The sequence below is a fragment of the Arachis ipaensis genome, chromosome B09 (genome assembly GCF_000816755.2).
Source record: "Arachis ipaensis cultivar K30076 chromosome B09, Araip1.1, whole genome shotgun sequence".
NCBI classification, from domain to species: domain Eukaryota; kingdom Viridiplantae; phylum Streptophyta; class Magnoliopsida; order Fabales; family Fabaceae; genus Arachis; species Arachis ipaensis.
Window position 1 is genome coordinate 138,393,539 of NC_029793.2, and position 20,356 is coordinate 138,413,894.

General features: G+C 34.6%; 3 protein-coding genes across 6 annotated transcripts; 2 read left to right on the plus strand and 1 right to left on the minus strand.

Moving 5' to 3' along the window:
* LOC107617449 (protein GIGANTEA) lies at positions 2,385–12,895 on the plus strand. Of its 4 annotated transcripts, none has more exons than XM_016319206.2 (15): positions 2,385–2,631; positions 3,195–3,411; positions 5,689–5,760; positions 5,916–5,970; positions 6,125–6,267; positions 6,470–6,744; positions 7,574–7,629; positions 7,878–8,118; positions 8,205–8,355; positions 8,590–8,799; positions 8,902–10,449; positions 10,773–10,841; positions 11,080–11,298; positions 11,896–11,988; positions 12,138–12,895. In XM_016319206.2, exons 2-15 carry the CDS (start codon positions 3,310–3,312, stop codon positions 12,435–12,437), a joined length of 3,534 nt encoding a protein of 1,177 aa, XP_016174692.1. In that variant the 5' UTR covers positions 2,385–2,631; positions 3,195–3,309; the 3' UTR covers positions 12,438–12,895. The 4 variants fall into 4 exon arrangements, with proteins under 4 accessions (XP_016174692.1, XP_016174693.1, XP_016174694.1 ...); XM_016319207.2 differs by having other exon boundaries at positions 3,234–3,411; XM_016319208.2 differs by having other exon boundaries at positions 3,276–3,411.
* LOC107618927 (40S ribosomal protein S18) lies at positions 14,238–16,093 on the plus strand. The gene is made up of 4 exons (XM_016321114.2): positions 14,238–14,385; positions 14,583–14,743; positions 14,962–15,150; positions 15,779–16,093. Exons 1-4 carry the CDS (start codon positions 14,383–14,385, stop codon positions 15,882–15,884), a joined length of 459 nt encoding a protein of 152 aa, XP_016176600.1. The 5' UTR covers positions 14,238–14,382; the 3' UTR covers positions 15,885–16,093.
* Positions 16,015–19,837, minus strand: LOC107619654 (UDP-rhamnose/UDP-galactose transporter 6). Its single transcript, XM_016321945.2, has 6 exons — positions 19,590–19,837; positions 18,994–19,238; positions 18,605–18,789; positions 18,324–18,524; positions 17,957–18,118; positions 16,015–17,630 (listed from the first exon to the last, which is right to left on the minus strand). Exons 2-6 carry the CDS (start codon positions 19,121–19,123, stop codon positions 17,340–17,342), a joined length of 969 nt encoding a protein of 322 aa, XP_016177431.1. The 5' UTR covers positions 19,124–19,238; positions 19,590–19,837; the 3' UTR covers positions 16,015–17,339.

A 20,356-nucleotide genomic window follows, 5' to 3' on the forward strand; every position in this document is an offset into this window, starting at 1 on the left:
TTATTTTTTATTTTAAAAATATTCAAGTTTTAACTTTTATACCATTTTAAAGAATTGTATTTTATATTAATTTTTTAACATAAAAAATTACGGTAATAATTTTTAAGATACTAATGAGCCAAATGATGATTTTTAATGAATTTTTAAAAATCGTTTAATGTTCATTTTTACATTCATAAGTTATAAAAATTTAGATTTTTTAAAATTTGAACTAAGACATGAAAGTTGAGTTTCTATTTTTATTTGTTTTTATTTTTTGATGTTTTATTTGGATTTATATAGGATTATTTTCTTATTGATATTTATGTTTTAAAGTTAATAACAATTAACTTAAAAGTAATAAATATCAATAATCTGTATCAATATTAAATCGAATTAACTAAATTCGATGAGTATAGGGAGACTATGTCATTTGAGCTATAACTTATTGGCTAAATTCGATTTACTATTGATATAGCATATATAGTAAATTAAATTCAAATGATTCGATTTACATTAAAAAATCGTAGCATAAATTTACTTTAGAACATGTATGTAAGTTTATCTATTTTAGCCTTTTAGAACATTAGTATTGTTGTCAAACTCGCGAATAAACTCGTACGAGTTTACGGGTTTAGATATGGAATCGAGTTGACTCGGGTATAGACTCGATCCTGAGTAAACTCGGCTAGACTCGGTCAAACTCACGAGTCTAGGACCGAGTTAGCGAGTTTGTGTTTTTCTTCATTTTTGCTCAAAGAAAGCATCATTTTGAAAAAAAAAAAAAAAAAAAAAAACACATTTTCTATTAGGGTTACGATAACACTCCCAAAGAATGAAAGAAATCTCACTCACAACTCACTCATTTGCGTCGTTTCTCTCAAGTCTCACTTTCTCCATATTCTGCCGCAGTCGCCATTCCCCGTCGAACTGTCGTTGTTCGCCTGCGTCTGCTACCTCTGCTATGATTTGCGCCCTTGTCTTTGTGAATTTTACCTCTGTTGCACTCTACTCTGTATTTCTTCACATCTCCACTATCCGCAACTCTATCGTGCTATCACCATTCACGAGTTCGACTACTTCTCCTACAGTCCTATCTCTGCTCTGGTTCGCGCCGTCGTGAAGTTTATGACTCTTTGTCGTCGTCGTTTCGTGCTGCTACTATGCACCCTTACCACCACTGCTTGTTGCACCTTTGTCATCGATCCGTTGTTGCTGGGACTTTTCCCCTTCTTTGCTTCTGCATTCTCTATTTTTTGTATGGCTTTGTCCCTTCTTTGAGCCTTTGCTTCTTGATTTAGGTTTTCTTTTTGCTTTTTAAATTTTATTACTTCTAATTTTAGCTTATTACTTATCGTTTATATTAGATGGCCATATGGTTCACCCATTCATGGCTGTTAGTAATTAATTATTTTGATTAGAGTTAATTATATGTCGTAAACAGATTGTTAAAGTTATATTGAATGTTGAATTGTCAAATGTTTATTATTTTAGTCATGTAGAGTTAAAGATTTATATATATATATATTTTTTTTACTTTTAGTATTGCAGCTTTGGTAAATTACAGTGTTAGTATAATTTATAATTTGATTAATTTTTGGGTTTCTAATTTGATTATTTGATATTGTTCAATGTTCAATTAAAGATTTAGTATTACAGATTTAGAATTTTTAATTTTATCTGTTCTATGTTGTATTTGTATAAGAATAATTGTAGAAAATTTAAATGTGTATTTTAAAGTATTTGTTATAATGTGTGCTACTATTTTAATTTATTATATGCTTTAAGATTGATATTATTAATTTTAAAGGGTTAGAATTGAGTAATTATACATTATGTATGATATATATATAAAAACTTCATAATAAGTGAACTCGTACGAGTATACGAGTTAACTCACGAATCGAGTTTATATTAGCTCCACGAATTTACTTAGACTCACGAGTTTGACAACTTTAAACATTAGTGTAATATTATAGGTCATCTTAGTTTGTTTATGCCATTTATCAAATTTATATACACCGATTTTTTTAATATTATATTTATAGGCTAGGTTATATATATAATATTATGGAAGTGATAATTATATTTTATAAAAGTAAAAATATTATTTAAATGTAAAATTATTAAAGTATCAGAGAAATCAACATATGGTGTTACACATGAAGAAATATCGTAATTAAACTAGTATTTAGTAGTAGTAGTAGCGATAATAACACTTGAAACAATGTCATGTGATATGATATGAGATGATGATGATGGTGCATGAGAGAGTATACATACATACATACATACATGATGACGTGACAGAGAGCCTGTGAGGTGAGAGGAAAATATCATTGCCACGTATGCACTCAATCTAAGCTTGTGTTGTGAGAGCTCCTAAAGATCTTCTCTTTCATTCTCTCTCTCTCTCTCTCTCTCTCTCTCTCTGAAGCACAAAACTACCACCACCACCCCCATCCCTCCAGAATTTTTTTTTTCTTCCATAAAAATTTATTCCGGTTAAATTTTCGGGGGAAAAAACAAAGAAAACTTCCCCCTTTTTTTGTTTTGCTTCATCAGTTAATAGTTTTGTGAACCCTTCCAAATCAGCAAAGATAGTTCCTCAAAGAGATCGCATCCTTATAATAGAAATTATAAACTGCTCAGGTACATAGCTCTCTCCTTTTTCCCGTTATATTCTTTTTCTCCTTTTTGGAAATTTCAGCTGTCAATTTTTTTTTCGTTTTTTTTTTCGGATGATTTAGTTTGTGTACTTGTTTGGCTGTGTTCCTGGTGTTTGTGCTTTTACCTTAGTGGCCTTCCTCTTTTATTTTATTTTAAATTTTTATGCGGTGAATCTGAGTTGTTCATAGATATTAAGGCGCTGTCTCTGAATTTATTTTTTTTCATATTTTCTGTACTATTTTTTGAATAATTTGTTCTGTTTTACTGAGGTTTTATTTTATTTTATTTAAATTGATTTGAAGACTCTCTTGCATGTTTATAGTGAAAAGAAACTCAGAAATAAATTGTTAGTTTTAAAATTTGATACACATATAGAAACAGCTAAAATTTCTGAATTTAACAGCTATTAACAGTTTTCTGAGACCTACCTGGTTTCTGTCAAAAGCAAAATCACCCCTCCCCCCTCTTTCTGGAATATATTTAGTTGAATGAAAAATTTTCGGTGAAAGGATTGGATACTAAGGTAAAAAGTTGATGCTAAGCAGGGAATGCTGAATTACGATATCTTAATTCTTGATTGGTAGCATGTTTTGGCTGGATTGTGGATAATTGCTTTTGGTAATCAGTGGTAGAGAAGGGAACAACCTTCAAAGTTCATAGATGTCTTCTTCTTCAATGGCTGCTTCCAATGAAAGGTGGATCGACCGACTTCAATACTCCTCGTTGTTCTGGCCTCCCCCACCGGACGGTCAACAAAGAAAGGTATCATCTTACTGCTTTTTTCCTTTTCATTGCTTAATGTTTAATAGCTAATATTATTCTCTTAAAAAGATTTTTTTTAATTGTTCATTCTGAAGTAGATTGCACTATTTTGAAGTTCATAGGCACTTCAAATGGGTAGAGCCTCTGGAAATACCTCATAGTCTATCCAACATGTCTATATATGTGACTTTTGAAATACTTTATGCAAAAGTCAAACTTGATGATGATATAAAATGATTATGTAAATACAATATTACTGACAAGGAATCTATATTCATTTGTGTGTGTGTATGTATGCATGTATTACACATGTATGCAAATATGTATATATGTACGTGTGTATGTATGTATTGTAATAATTATTTTTTCGTTTGATGCTTCACTGTTTGTTATAAGGCTTATAGAATTAAAGCCGTTTGGGGAATTTAATTTCTCTATGAATATTCTTTGGGAAAGGTAGCAGATGTTTTATTAAGAGTAGAACTATAGAAGGATGATAGGTCAGTGGCATGATGGGATCATTCCATATGTGAAGAGATATAGTTTGATAACATTCTATTGAGCCGAATTTGGTTGCTAACTAAGAATTTTCAATCATGCACAAATTTTTGGTTTACAGCGTGTGTGACGGATGAGTGCTGATATTAGCCGAGGCATAGAGTGTTCTGTGTGGCACTGATGCAATATTCTTGTGAGAGCATAGAATGTAGGAAAGTTTGATATTTTCCATTAGATGTTAATGAAAAAAGCTTGGTAACTTGTAACTGTTACTGGTGTTCATAATTGTTTATTATGATTGATGATTTATCCGGAGTTTGACTTTAAAAATATTCCTGGGAAGCATCATATTGCAGTTGGATACTTTTATACTGTAGAAAATACTAGTATCTTATTTATTATTATTATTATTATTGAAAAACTATGTGTTTAATCTTATGAATCTTCTGGAAATTTCTAAAGTTGTTCCATTTTTTTCATAAATTATTTTCCGGAATTTTGTTGAAAGTGTAGAAATTACATATCCATAAAGTTTTTTGAAGTTGGATTAGGTAGGGTAGCTTCAAATTCAGGTTGAATCGGCAAGATTCCTGTAGGCTTAATTGGGAAGGCTGAACTTTTTTACTAGCAATTACAAAATATGTCCTAGTGGTAAGCCACAGATTCAACAGGTAATGGGTGAACAGTGTAATTTTATAACTTGAACACATCCATCCTTGTTTAGTTACTAGGATGCTGAAGCCTTGACACTAAATGTTGTGGCCAATTTACTAGTAACTGTGTTATTGAGCAATGCTAGGGTATGGAAAACCAAATAAATGTGTAATATTTAAAAGGACTTGATTTCTGTGAGGATTGACAATTGAAATGATTCCTAGTTGGAAAATACAGAAACAAGGATATTCAAGAACTTGATCTTGAAATGTCAACAACCTAAACGCCTTAAGTTCCTGGAAAATCCAAACAAAAGTTTCAAAACCATCTGTGTTAGGAGATAATCAATTCTAAAGAGATGTTAGATTCTTCAGTGTTGTATTATTTGACAACTTGGACTATAAGCATCTCAAATAAATTGAAATGATGCGGACTATAAATGAAACTAGATGTACGGATGCATCTCTATATTTTAATTTTGGCATGATACTACCTACAAGGCTACAAGTGTGGTACTCTGGGAAGCTTGGTGACTGTTTGATTAATCATCAGAGTTTGGAGCACATTCTCATAGGTCATTTCTGAGGGACTGTTTGAAGTCTTGTTATTTATGGTGGTGTATGATAGGATGCGCTTTGCTTGATCAGCCATACAACACCTACTAGGAAAAGACTTAATTGCAGTAGTTGTATCATTCTCAACTTCTTAATGGTAGCTTAACTAATCTTTGTTTTAGAGGGTTTTCTGTGCTGGATTTGAGAGGACTGCGGGCTTTGCTCACTTGATGTGAAGCTCCTGTTTTCTATTTGTATTTTATTTGATTATTTATTTATTTTGATTTTCTTTAGAGGGCACTTGTCCTGTCTACTTGCATTTCTTCTGTTGAAGAAAAAAGGTCCCAGAAATGGGATAATATGTTGATAACAGAATGATGCCAATGACTTGAATTCTTCAATTTAATTTCTCGGCAGTTTCTTTTATAACTTAATAGATTGTTATTTTTTGGCGTTATCTCCAAATTCACATGTAAAGAATTGTATAACTACCTTGCATTGTTTGCTAGAGCAGAAGCTTCTTGTAATTCTGCTTCCATGGTCTTATGACATTATTTTTGATTTTCCATAGGATCAAATTGCAGCATATGTTGAGTTCTTCATTCAATTTACATCAGAGCAATTTGCTGACGATATTGCTGAGGTATGAACAATGCACTTATGTTACAAATAAACCTCTTGAACTGAACTATACACTAGTTATTTTCATATATTCATTTTTTTTGTTGAAATATCTTTTTGACGAGAAATCCAATAGTTTCTATGAAAACTACTCATTGTTACATGTTAATTTGGCAGTTGATCCGTAACCGTTATCCATCACAGGAAATACTTCTCTTTGACGATGTTTTGGGTATTTATGCTCTATCCCATGTTAGTTTAATTTTTATTTATTTATTTATTTAATTTTTGATGGGCATGGTCATTTAATTCATGTTAGTCTCAGATTACAGTTAATTTACTTCTACTACATGTTAACTACTTTATGTATTTGCTTGTATGTCCAGCAACATTTGTTCTTCATCATCCAGAGCATGGGCATGCAGTTGTACTTCCAATTATTTCATGCATTATTGATGGCACGATAGTCTACTATAAGAGCAGCCCTCCATTCGCTTCGTTCATATCTTTAGTCTCCCCAAAGAGTGAGGTATAATTGCTTCATAATTTGATTTGTATGTAGAATTCAATTTCTTACTAAAGTCTTCTTGCTGTTTAATTCATCTTGCCTTTATTTATTTTTCGAATCTACTCTTGTTCTGTATTCTAGTTTCTTAATTACTAAATATGGCAGTTATTCAGCTTCAGTATTTGAAAAGAGTTTTACATTTGTGCTTTGCATATATTCGCAGAATGAATACTCAGAACAATGGGCTTTGGCGTGTGGTGAAATTTTGAGAATTTTAACTCATTACAATCGCCCAATATTCAAGACCGAAAGGCAATATGGTGAATCAGAAAGAAGCAGCAGTGGCAGCCATGCGACCACTAGTGACTCGGTTGATGGGAAGTCTGTTCAAAATTCTTTGATACAGCAAGAGAAAAAACCAATAAGGCCTCTGTCCCCATGGATTACTGATATATTGCTGGCTGCACCTGTAGGCATTAGAAGTGACTATTTCAGATGGTGAGTGTTCTTTTAAAAAAAGTCCGAAATATGCATAACGAGCTAGCAGCATATTATTTAGCCCATTGAATTCGGTAGATGATGTTAATCTTGTATGTATGTGTGCTTTAGCTAGTTCTAGGGGTTTCATGGTCCTGCTTGATTCAGCTTGAAGGTTTGACCTTAAAGTCAACCATATTTCTTGGTACACAAATTTCAGAAACCAAACTAAAACAAACACCAACTTTCAAACCAAGGAGTGCTTACGAAGATATGTATAGCTCACCACCATTAGGAGAACTTGAGAGTTGAACCCAAGTCATGGTCATATGTGAGCAAAAGACTGATCAGATGAACCAACCTATGTCAGTTGATCCCATTGCGCTTGCAACAATATTTATGTGTTGATCTACCTGCTATTTGAGGGAATGTTTGAAAGTTAGTTCGAGTGGAGTACCAATTGCCATTCTTAATCCTTTTATGTGAAGTTATACACTGCATTCAAAAGTTTTGTCAAGTAACCATGGGAAATTAAAATAAGTTTAGAACAGCAATTATTTCACTATAAGAACAATTTATTTAATATGTAACATATAAGAGGATGGGAATCCACTCCTAGAGCTATGTAACCAAGAGGAAAAACATCCTAGGTGTTGACTGGGCTAGGCCTTATCCTTGGGGACACGTTAGGAACTGTATCGTGTATGTTTTAACTGAGGCCAAGGGTCTGCAATTTCTTCTTTGTTCTACTTTATTAATTTGAACTATTTCCTGTTTACCATATTATCGTTATTCCTGGTACTAAGTACATTTTGCTGATGTCAATGGATCTTGCCATCTATGTTCACAGGTGCAGTGGTGTTATGGGTAAATATGCTGCAGGAGAACTCAAGCCCCCAACAACTGGTACATTGAATTCCAGTTATTTAATATAGAAGTTCTGTCAATGAAATTTATGCATCATAATATGTGCCTCATAACACGGATTAGGCATTGGCCTACATGTTCATGTTCATCTTCCCTGTTTTTATTTTATCTACACTATCACATCTACCACTTTCTCAGTTAATCCAAAATTGATAAGATCTTGTTGATCTATTAATTTTTCAAGACTATTCCTAAGTTAATGTTCTCATGCATGAATTTTCTCTTAGCTTCTTCACGTGGTTCCGGGAAGCATCCTCAACTTGTGCCTTCGACTCCAAGATGGGCTGTTGCCAATGGTGCCGGTGTTATATTAAGTGTTTGTGATGATGAAGTTGCTCGCTATGAGACTGCTACTTTAACAGCAGCTGCTGTCCCTGCCCTTTTGCTTCCTCCACCAACAACAGCTCTAGATGAGCATCTAGTTGCTGGATTACCAGCTCTAGAGCCATATGCACGCTTATTTCATAGGTTATTCTAGACTCAATACTTTTTGTGTTATTTACTTGTTCATAAAGTCATCTGCCTGCGTAAATGTATACACATGACTTTTGCAGATACTATGCCATTGCTACTCCAAGTGCTACACAGAGACTTCTTCTTGGACTCTTAGAAGCACCACCATCATGGGCCCCAGATGCACTTGATGCTGCTGTACAGCTTGTGGAGCTTCTTCGAGCTGCTGAAGATTATGCTTCAGGCATAAGGGTAATAAACTATAAAATCTTATAGCAAAATCACAAAATAATTTGTTGCTACATTAATGAAAACCTAAGTTAATATTTTGGCAAGTATGAGTAAGTTGCTTGATTTTTGGATCAAGAAGAAAAGTTGCACTCTTATTTCTAAAATAATTGTGTATTGTGATGTTTTCATTTGAAGAAACCTTGTGAAAGACTTAAAGCTAATTGGCTGATGAACTTTACTGTTCCTTTGATGCAGCTTCCTAGAAATTGGATGCATTTGCATTTCTTGCGTGCAATAGGGACTGCAATGTCCATGAGAGCAGGCATAGCTGCTGATGCCGCAGCAGCTTTGCTTTTTCGTGTACTTTCCCAGCCCGCATTACTTTTCCCACCTCTTAGGCAAGTTGATGGAGTAGAAGTCCAACATGAACCCTTGGGTGGTTATATCTCTTCCTACAAAAAGCAGGTTGTTAGTTTTTGTCAGTTACATATATTTTTTTCATTCTTATTTTGTAAACCACATCAGAAAAATTCTTTCCACATGCTGAAATTTATAAGTGTTGATCAGATAGAAGTTCCTGCAGCAGAAGCCTCCATGGAGGCTACTGCACAAGGCATCGCATCCATGCTGTGTGCACATGGCCCAGAGGTTGAATGGAGAATTTGCACCATTTGGGAAGCTGCTTATGGCCTGATTCCTACAAGTTCCTCAGCTGTTGATCTTCCAGAGATTATAGTTGCAACTCCACTACAACCTCCTATACTATCATGGAATTTATACATCCCCCTACTTAAGGTCCTCGAATACCTTCCACGCGGAAGCCCATCGGAGGCATGTCTTATGAAAATATTTGCTGCTACAGTGGAAGCTATTCTTCAGAGGACCTTTCCGTCTGACACCACTAGAGAACAAAACAGAAAATCAAAGTACCTCTTTGGAGTGGGGTCTGCCTCCAAAAACCTTGCTGTAGCAGAACTCCGCACGATGGTTCATTCACTTTTCTTAGAATCATGTGCTTCTGTTGAGCTCGCCTCACGCCTGCTTTTCGTAGTCTTAACTGTCTGCGTTAGTCATGAAGCACAATTCAGCGGAAGCAAGAGGCCGAGAGGTGAGGACAATTATTCAGCCGAGGAAATCATTGAGGACTTGCATGCTGTGTCTGAAATTCAGAAAGAAACTAGAAATAGGAAAATGAAGAAGCAAGGTCCTATAGCAGCATTTGATTCTTATGTTCTGGCTGCTGTTTGTGCTCTTGCCTGTGAGCTTCAATTGTTCCCTCTGATTTCACGGGGGAATAATCATTCAGATTCCAACAATGTAAAAGATATAGCCAAGCCTTTTAGAATAAATGGAACGTCACATGAGTTGCAGAACGGCGTAGACTCAGCTATACGCCATACTCACAGAATCTTAGCAATTTTGGAGGCTTTGTTTTCATTGAAGCCGTCATCAGTTGGCACTCCATGGAGTTACAGCTCAAATGAGATAGTCGCTGCAGCTATGGTTGCTGCACATGTCTCTGAACTATTTAGACGGTCCAAAGCTTGCATGCATGCTCTTTCTGTTCTGATTCGGTGCAAATGGGACAATGAAATTCACTCCAGAGCATCATCCTTGTATAATCTCATAGATATTCATAGCAAAGCCGTAGCGTCTATAGTTATCAAAGCAGAGCCATTAGAAGCTACGTTAATTCATGCACCTACTTGGAAGGACTCTGTTGTTTCTCTTGGTAGTAAAAGACACAATCAGTGTGAAAGTAGTAGCTGCTTTGACCCTAGGCAAACATCTATTACTACTTTGGAAGATTCGGGTCCATCAAAACTTAACCGCAAATCTGATAAAACTTCTTGTTCAAATGAAGCATCAGGAGGGTGTACCTTAGGTAAAGGTGTCACAGGTTTTCCATTGGATGCTTCTGATCTCGCCAACTTTCTTACAATGGACAGACATATAGGATTGAGTTGCAATGCACAAATTTTCCTCAGATCCATGCTGGCAGAGAAACAAGAATTATGCTTCTCTGTTGTTTCACTACTATGGCACAAGTTGATTGCTTCCCCTGAAACTCAACCTTGTGCAGAAAGCACTTCTGCCCAACAGGGCTGGAGGCAGGTACAAGTGCACAAATTGTACATTACAAACTGTGTTATCCTTTTTTCTTTATGTTTTTGGTGATTCTTTTAAATTGACCTAGAGTTCTGAAACCAAACTTTTGTTGATATAACAATTATGATTTTGTTAATCATGGGGAGATAGACTTTTTAAAAGGAGAAAAAGATTATTGAAAATGAGACAAAGACAATACCCCAATAAGAGACATTAAAAAGCTTTTTATAGTCGATTCAGATAGCAAGATATGTCATTAATTTCCTTAGTGCTGCTAAAAAGGATCATTACTGGGTTTTATTTTATTTATTTATTTATTTTTTATGTAGGTTGTTGATGCATTATGCAATGTTGTATCAGCGTCACCAACAAAAGCAGCAACAGCAGTTGTTCTTCAGGTCCAAATTTCGCCTTATTACCTTTAATTTATTTAATCATAATTTAAAAGAATGAGTATATAATTGACAAGAAGAATTAAGAATTACTTTTAGAATTGCCTCATAATGCCTATGAAGTTCAAATATCTGATGCTGAAGATCTCACCTATACTTTCTTTATCAGTTGTCTTTTTCTGTATTATCTTTGTTTCGAAAATTTCATCTGTTTAGTCACTTTCTGCGGCTTGTTGCTTGTCAGGCGGAGAGGGAATTGCAGCCATGGATTGCCAAGGATGATGATCTGGGTCAGAAGATGTGGAGAGTCAATCAGCGGATCGTGAAATTGATAGTGGAGCTAATGAGGAATCATGATAGTGCAGAGTCATTGGTAATTTTGGCAAGTGCGTCAGATTTGCTGCTACGAGCCACAGATGGTATGCTGGTTGATGGAGAAGCTTGTACTTTACCACAGCTGGAGGTAGCATTTTACAACATTAGCTTTTCTTTGATTTTGAAGTTCAATTCAGTTACTAGTGAAACTAGTTGCTTTACTAACAAGTTAAAAAGCAATAGACTCAGTTCCTGGTCACATGATGGTGGAAAATTATAATCACAGGAATTTTCTTCTATTAGATTATATTATTTATTGTCATTGAATTCTATGTTAACTCTTTAAATCCATTCAAATTAGCTATGCCAAAAAACTTATTTGATTATTGTCATCAAGTCGTACACATGACAGCATCTGATTAGTTGATATTGTAAAATTCTATACACTGATTGCATATCAAGATATTTGTCATGGTTGTTCGGTGTGAAAACAGTCTCTCTGTATACATGATACATGATAGAACTCAACGGAGTCATTTGACCATGTAGCCAACCCCACCTAGTGGGACAAGGCTTTGTTGTTGTTGTTGTTCGGTGTGAAAACATAAGTCAATGCACACATTCATCCTGTGACCGATTAACATTTAGCACCAACTTCTGGCACTTTGAAGGATGGATTTGGCATTTCCTATGTTTTTACTGATATTAGTATCTCAAATTCTCAATATTTGATAATGATGACCAGCTGCTGGAAGTAACAGCTAGAGCAGTACAGCCTGTGCTCGAGTTGGGTGAATCTGGATTGGCAGTGGCGGATGGCCTTTCAAACCTGTTAAAGGTAACCAAACATCTTTTTCTAACTTGGCTAACATATGGTTAATGAAATTATGGCATTAACATGAATATGAATTTCTAACTTGTTTTATGTGCTTTATTAGTTATTCTATAGATTGTTTACTGATCTCTGTGTGAATATACCACATGTAGTGCCGCCTATCAGCCACTGTTAGATGCCTCTCCCATCCAAGTGCACATGTCCGTGCGCTGAGCATTTCGGTTCTTCGGGACATCTTGCATACAGGCTCGATCAGATCTGGTCCTAAACCGCCGCAAATAAACGGCATCCCCGACCCCTCTTATCCATACTTCAATTTGGATGTCACTGACTGGCAAGCTGACATAGAAAAATGCTTGACATGGGAAGCTCACAGTGGACTTTCGAATGAGTTGTCTATAAAGTATCTCAATACCGCAGCAAAAGAATTAGGCTGTACCATTACCATATGAACATGAAAAGTGAAAGTGAAATCATGTAAAACCATCTTAGTCTATGACAATTTTTTGCCTAGACTTTGTTATAGAAACAGATGTCATTTATGCTTTTGGAACTAACGGGGTTGCAAAATAAGTAACATCATGTGCTAGTCCTGTTAAAAATGCCACAGTCCTGATTCCAGTTTGGTTATACAGAAAAGAAAAGCTAATTTTGTATTATGCTTTAATGTGCTGTTTCTGAACCTGGATCAGAAGTTCTCACAGTGGACTGCATGCTAATGATTGTGCTTATGCTCTCGGTAGAAGAAATTTGTACATTAACTAAAAACCACTTTTTAATCCTTGTCTTATGTTGTATGTGTTGCTTATGTTGATTTGGCTTGTAATGACATTTAAATCTAACTGTATGATGAGTCTGTGTTCAGCTGGTTTACTTTTAATCTATCTATAAAGTTGTGTGACATTTAATCTTTGGCATCATCACTTTGGTTTTTTTTACGTTTTAATATAGCAACAACATTTATACGGTATTCCAACAAGACACAATTTTCTCATGAAACATTAAGGAACTAATATGCCTAGTGAATTGACTTAGAAGTTGCAACTCGTTTTTAAGAGAACACTGTGAGGTATTGGTAGCTTGTTTGGAAATTATTTAATATGAGAAAAAAATTCTATTTTTTTTAACGAAAGAATTTATTTTTATTTGAAACTCAATTCTATAATTTTGGAATGATTATAATATATTAATAGAATGAAATTCAATTTTTGATATTTGACATATTAAATTTGAAGCGTGTGAGAATTGATTTGGAAATCTGTTACAAATGAAGAAAAAATGAGAATTGAAATTCTGACAGCAATTTAAATCATTAATTTTTAACTATTCTAAAGTAAGAAAAAGAATTTAACTCAAATGAATTTTAATTCCTAGCATTCTAATCGAGCTGTTTTAACCTACCGTTGCTTCCTTCAAAATAAGTATTGATTTTTCGTACAAATAATATACTTTTTTTAAAAGAAGAAGTGAAATAGCATTTCAATTTTTCAATAAAAACAAATACGTCCTTTTTTTTTTTTTGGTCTAGAAACAAACACGTCTTAAGATAGATAGCGAAGCATGTAGTATGTTAAACAGATTTTTGTGGACATACATGGAAAAGTCTTAGATTTTTGGGTTAACTATCCCTATTTAACCCATCCAAGTGCCAACAAACTAACAAGCAATTAGTATTCGTAGAATCGTAGTCAATGATAAATACCCAATAAAACAAGTGATTTTTATTAAGAGATTCTAATTAGGCACTTACTCTAATAAAAATATTAAAAGTATCTTTTCGTGAATATATTGTCTAGCTATATTTTAAAAGCGCGATTTATAAGAAAAGAATAACGATTTTAAAAAAATAATTATGCTTTTAAATAAAGATAATACTTTTATAACATGCTAAAATGACAAAATCAAAGCTAATAATATATCATCCAATAGTCAAAAGAAAATATTTTCATATGAAAATAATTATAGAATATTTATTAGAATATTCACCTTCTATTTGTTGTCTTTACTGTTTTATTTATTCTTTTACAAAATTCTAAAAATAAAAAACGTAAACTAAATGCAATTTTGTTTTCATGGTACCAAACCCACCTTAGTGTTTGTCTGAAATGATAGATACCTAATGAAAAAAGTGGTTACTTTTATTTTGTTTTTGGTTAAGCCCAAAGGACTTAAAGCCCAAGATATACGAAACGCTGTCGTAGTAAGCACATTGAGGGGCAAACTTGTCATTCAAATCATAGTTCACCCTGTACAGTGAACAAAACCCTGAGCGCAGCACACTATATAAGATCGCATTTCACTCCCAAACCCTAGAATCTCTGCATCTTCAATCGCCCAAGAGTTTCAGCTTCGGCGCCATCAATCCTTCACTCTCTCCCAACTCATTCTTCATCCAAAATGGTGCGTTCCCTCTCTCTCTCTCTCTCTCTCTCTCTCTCTCTCTCTCTCTCTCTCGTGTGCGGTGATTGTTCCGCTGATTTGAAATAAAGATGCAATTTTTATTTAGCTGCTGTAGTTTCGTAACTGTTACTTGTCTCTTCATATTCGAATCCCTTTTTGTTGGTTTCCGACATTTTGTTTTGGCTCCGGTATTGTAGTCTCTGGTGGCGAACGAGGATTTCCAACACATTCTTCGTGTTCTGAACACAAACGTAGATGGGAAGCAGAAAATTATGTTTGCTATGACCTCCATCAAAGGTATCGGAAGGCGATTTGCTAACATCTGTTGTAAGAAGGCCGATATCGACATGAACAAGAGGTACCTTACCTTCCTCCTTTTATGTTGGACAAAGAAATAATTTATGGTTTATAAATAACAACTCAACAGGTCTTGTATATGTATATGATATCATAAGATAAGTTGTGGCATTAGTTATCTTACTAATGATTGAAATTATAGACTATAGACATTAGGATATAAGGCCAAATTATCTGATAGGGTATGGTTTTTGTTGCCTGTGATGATGGTTTGGGCAGAGCTGGTGAACTGAGTGCTGCTGAGCTTGATAATCTGATGACTGTGGTTGCCAACCCAAGGCAATTCAAGATCCCAGATTGGTTCCTCAACAGGAAGAAGGACTACAAGGATGGCAAGTACTCCCAGGTTGTGTCCAACGCTCTCGACATGAAGCTCAGGGATGACTTGGAGAGACTCAAGAAAATCAGGTCTCACTCAACTCTAAATGAATTTTTATTTAGAATTGTTGAATTGTTTTGTCCTGTTTGTTCCAACTAATTTGGAATGAATTTGCTCGCTGTCTCTGTCTCTTTTCGCATATATAGTTTATAAGACATGGGTGACATACTTGTCTTAATCTTTATGAAGTTCATCTCTTTAAATTAAATTAGGTCACTCGCTTTTGTTGATTGTATATTTTGGTTTAGCTATCAATCATGATGTGATCTATAAAATTGATAGTTTTTGTTACAATTACAACAGTGCAGTTTATATTTCAAGTTAGGGTAATGCTAAGGTGAAGAGTGAAGATTGCTTTTTTTTTTCAGAATAGGAAAAATTCACCAATAAAAATTTATCATGTGTAATGCCCATGTTCATTCTAAATTTAGGAAAAATCTTCACTCTTCACCCAATTCTACTCTTCACCAAAGAAATTACTGTCAAGTTAATATGTTCTGATATTTTATTATATAATACCTGTGTTATTTTTTCGCCTTCATTTCGTTTATCACGTTATATGCAGCATAATCAATCACTGGTGAATTTATGCTTTATGCATTGGTTAGTTTTAAAGTTCTAACAGCTTTATCGTCCCACATTGACACTACTATGCAGAAATCACCGTGGTTTGAGGCACTACTGGGGCCTCCGAGTTCGTGGCCAACACACCAAGACCACTGGCCGTAGGGGAAAGACTGTTGGTGTATCCAAGAAGCGTTAAACTGTTATATTTTGGTTTTTGGAAATTAGATATTGTTGAAGAGGCAGACATATGTTTTACACACCGATGCCGTTTTTTGGTTATATGCTCTCTCTTGACAATTTCAATTTTGTTGGTTATTTGTTTTAAGCTTCCATTTAGTTGAATTATGATGATATTTTAAGATTTATCAGACTTCCGATCCAATAGTATTAAGTTGCGTTTTAACAGAAAGTTGGCCTAACAAAATACTTTCAAATGATTATCGATTAGTAACAGCAGTGAAGCCAAAATTACGATGGGATATATTTTACCTGAGCAAATGAGTTCTTTACTTTTTATTATTATTGTTATGCTTGGTTTTTCTTATACGAGTGTTATGTATTATATTGCATTCACAATTGAAAATGAAGAGAATTAACCGAAGAAGGATTATTTGGATTTTGCCTCGGGAGGGAAATATGAAGACAGAAAGAGGAAATTTGAGACCGACATATAAAAGCAATTGTCTCAAATTTAAGTTACAAAAAAAGACCTTTGTTATTTTCACCTTGTAACTTTTTCTTAACCACGGTTCTTCCTTCAAATAAAAACTGGAATTGTTCATCTTCATGATTCTGTGTTTTTCGTCCTTATCTTTTTCACTAGGCCATGGTTGGAAATTATTGCTAGGTAGGGAAGGCAATGGTTTCAGCTTTTGCAAGTCATCTAGTTTTTGATACAGCAGCACCATTAAGGTTTTGGTGGTGTGCCCTAGTGTCTGCGTTGGGTGGGTGCCGTTGGAGGTGACAGCATTGCAGGGAAAACAAACAGAGATTGTCTTGTTTTGAGGCCCTGTTGTCTTTGTTATCGTTGGCATGGAAGGAGGAGAAACAGGTGCCGTGGGGGAGGGTGAAGGCGGCAACAACAGAAAGGAGGGCGAGGGAGAGAAGGGAGTGATGATAGTTTTGGAAAAAGAAAAAAATATTACCTGACTTCAAAAATTATCTTAGTCCTAAGTGAACAAGAATTTTGGCTAAATTTTAATTTTCTGTCTATACGCCCAAATACGATTTCTTCCCCAAATTTCTGTTTCTATCTCTCTGTTTTTGTCTCATAACAACAGAACCTAAAGTGTTGGGCAAATGACGAGGGTATTTAATCTATTGACAGCATTGGATAGGAATGGAAGAACCAAACATACCCTTCAACTCTCTCTAAACTGAGGCTTCAAAAGGAATTTATTAGCTAAACCGAATAATAAATATTTTTTCCATCATGGCAGGGAACCTGCACCTACCAGGAAATATCCACCGAGACCAAAACTAAGAAATTTCAAAGAATTACAAAAATGGGGCTGAAATAATTTAGAACCCCTGGGGGTTCTGATTTCAAATAAAAAAATTCTTTCCAAGGACCTAACTATCTATATTTCTCTTTCTTTTTCTTTCTTTCTTGGTGAGCTCAGGTTTCACCAACGAAATCACAATCATGGTATCATCGTGGTTCTGTTTTGTTGGTGGGGAGAGCGTGGCTCCATCGCTCCTTTCCACCGGGCTTGGATGAGGCATTGCCGTACCATATCATTCCGAACACGGCAATCCCCATTCCTAGAACCACATGGAGATTGAGATCATCCCTACCAAAGAATAAGAATCCCATCACTAGAACAAGTATTGTCTTCATGTGTCCTAGTACTTGGAACGACACAGCAGTGAATCTCCCAATGCAGATGAATTGGCTGAGGTTTGTGCCAACTGCTATGGTGCATGACAGAACTATGAACATCTGCCAAAATCAACATCAGAATTGAGATGCTCAGTTAGGATCAATTTCTTATTCATCCAAAAATGACAGCAGATTATGACAAGAAACTAATAGAGTTGGCTCCATTGATTCAATTTAAATCACAGATTATGGGAAGAAGGAAAGGATTTAATTTATACACATTGTCAGTGTAAAAATTATACACAGAAATTCAATCATTAGCAGTTGAGTTATATACATACACTTGATGGAGAAATCAATGACTTAACAGATCAAGTCATTCATCATAATATGCTCTTATCTACATATCCATAGATTGAGATAACTTTTTGTGATGCAGTACTTACCAAGGAGCCAAAGTTGAAAGCATACTTGTCAATTCTGTTGTTTGTCAACCAATAATCTAGGAAAGGGCCTATCAACAGTAGTGTTCCAGCCTGAGCAGGTGCTGTGTGTCCTAAAAGGTTGAAAGAACTTAGCGAATATTTCCGTTGAAGATAATGAACGTACTGCACATAAAGGATTTGAGAAACACCCACATCAGTAACATTTTTATAAATAGCATAATTTCTAAAAGCATAATTTATAAGACTACATTAGTTCGCTTCATAGTGTGTAGTGTGTATGCATTCGTAATGAATATATTATGATTGAATCATGCCATTTCAGTTGAACAGATGTAATGCATCACATGAAGAGGAATGTCACACTTACATACTGTTGCAGAGCAGTGCTCCATACTGCTATAGAGGCAGCAATGAATCCTCTTGAATTAACGCTCACATCAGTTACGGTGCAAACAGAGACACCAATAAGGACAACAAGTATGCTCAGTTTCGTGTCTCTTGAATACCGAATCTTGTCGAAAACAATTTCAAATAGGCAGGATACAGGGATCATGCTCAACTTAGCAATCTGCCAATGGTGAAATGGTAAAATTAAATTACAAACTCTATTTATTGATAGACCAATAGCTAAATAACATCCCAACTCACTTGGTAGAATCCCACTGAGTTCAACATTAGGCTCACATTCATTCCAACAATAGAGAAGTTAGCAAAGAACACAAATTTTAGAAGTTCAAACAATGGCAAGTGAGACGGCTGGACATATCCTAGCATCTTTAATGCGGTTGTCATCAAAGTTGTCGTAGCGAAATGAAGACCTGTTAATGTTGTAGCTGCGGGAAGTATAGCCAAATGTTATTAAGAGAATCCAAGAAACTAATACTAAATCCTTATATGGTATTGGTATATCAAACAGAGTTTACCTTCCATGCATTGTTCAAATTATCAGTGCATAGAAATTAAACTTTTTCAAAGGGGAAAGACAACACAAAGAGCAATAACAGAAATGTCAGGTAAAACTGGAAAAGGGATTTTACCAAAACTGAAGCCATAAGTGACCATCAAAGCTTTGTTGACAATTATAACACCAACAGAGGTGACAACATTGAACACCCATGCAGCTGCATCCACTGCAGCCTTCTTTTCAGCCTTGGTAGCTGTAGCCATGTTCTTTTTCGAGTTTTCGCAATTTAACACCAATATTTTCTAATTAGCCTCCATAGTGTTCCATACACAGTGAAATGATGTGCAGAATTCAATCCATTTGAACAAAGAAATAAGCCTGGAAAAATGGAAGATCACGAAATCTTAACATTTGAGGGTGCAAAAAAGATGAACACTATGATTAAAACAATCAATAGCTTTCTAAACAAAACCAATACAATTCTACGCCAAAAGAATTCCAATTCCAATTGCAGCTTGGAATTTCTGGGCGATTACTATGTTACACCAAAAAAATAAAAAAAATTAAAAAAAAAATCTGGATTTAACAATCGTATTATCCTAATTCATTACGAACAAACAGATCCAAATCGGTTCCCAGATCCAGAAGCGTATCGTTGAAAATTAATTAATAAGAAATGAGAAAGTGATAAGATTGAATTGAGTTTTTGTGGATTAAGAAGAAGCAAACCGTGAATGGCATTGGAGCATTGAGATATAGGAACACGCTATTGCTAAGCAGCGAAGAAGAGAAGAATCTGCATGGCGTGAATGGAATGTTATCTTAAGATTAAGAAAGAAGAAGCCAAGGTTCATATGTTTATGCTCTCTACTAACTAGAAAGATTTATTATCATTATTATTAAAAATACAATTACTACATTATACAGTTTTGACGGGTTAATGTTTTCCTTCATCAAATTCATCTGCTACCATAAAAGAAAAATTTGCGATAATTTTACTCGGAAGAAAAAATAAATATAAGTGTGGAGTGTTTATAAGAAACTAAAGACATATTAATTGAAGTAACATCTGTATTTTTATTATGAGTGTTAAAATCGAGGTAACTGATCAAATTAGTTGCTAAAAATTTGATTACTTTTTAAATTAATTATTTAAAAATTATAAATTAATTATTTTTGTTATTTTGTCATTTAATTAATAATTTTTGTTGATGATATAAAATGTTAACTCGCACACATGATATTCAATAAGAAAAGTCTAGGGCCAGCAACTTTATTAAATTCTGGCCAGCATGTAATCAGCAAAGAAAAGTGAGCCATTGGATGAAATTTCACATTATTAAAATCATCATTGATGGCTATTTGATGACTACAAATCACAAAAATTACTGTTCTCCTAACATTCCTCAATTCAATATATTTAATTAGATGTTGAATAAATATACGTATGAAAATATATCGATTTAGTCTATTTTTTCAATTATACAAACCATAAT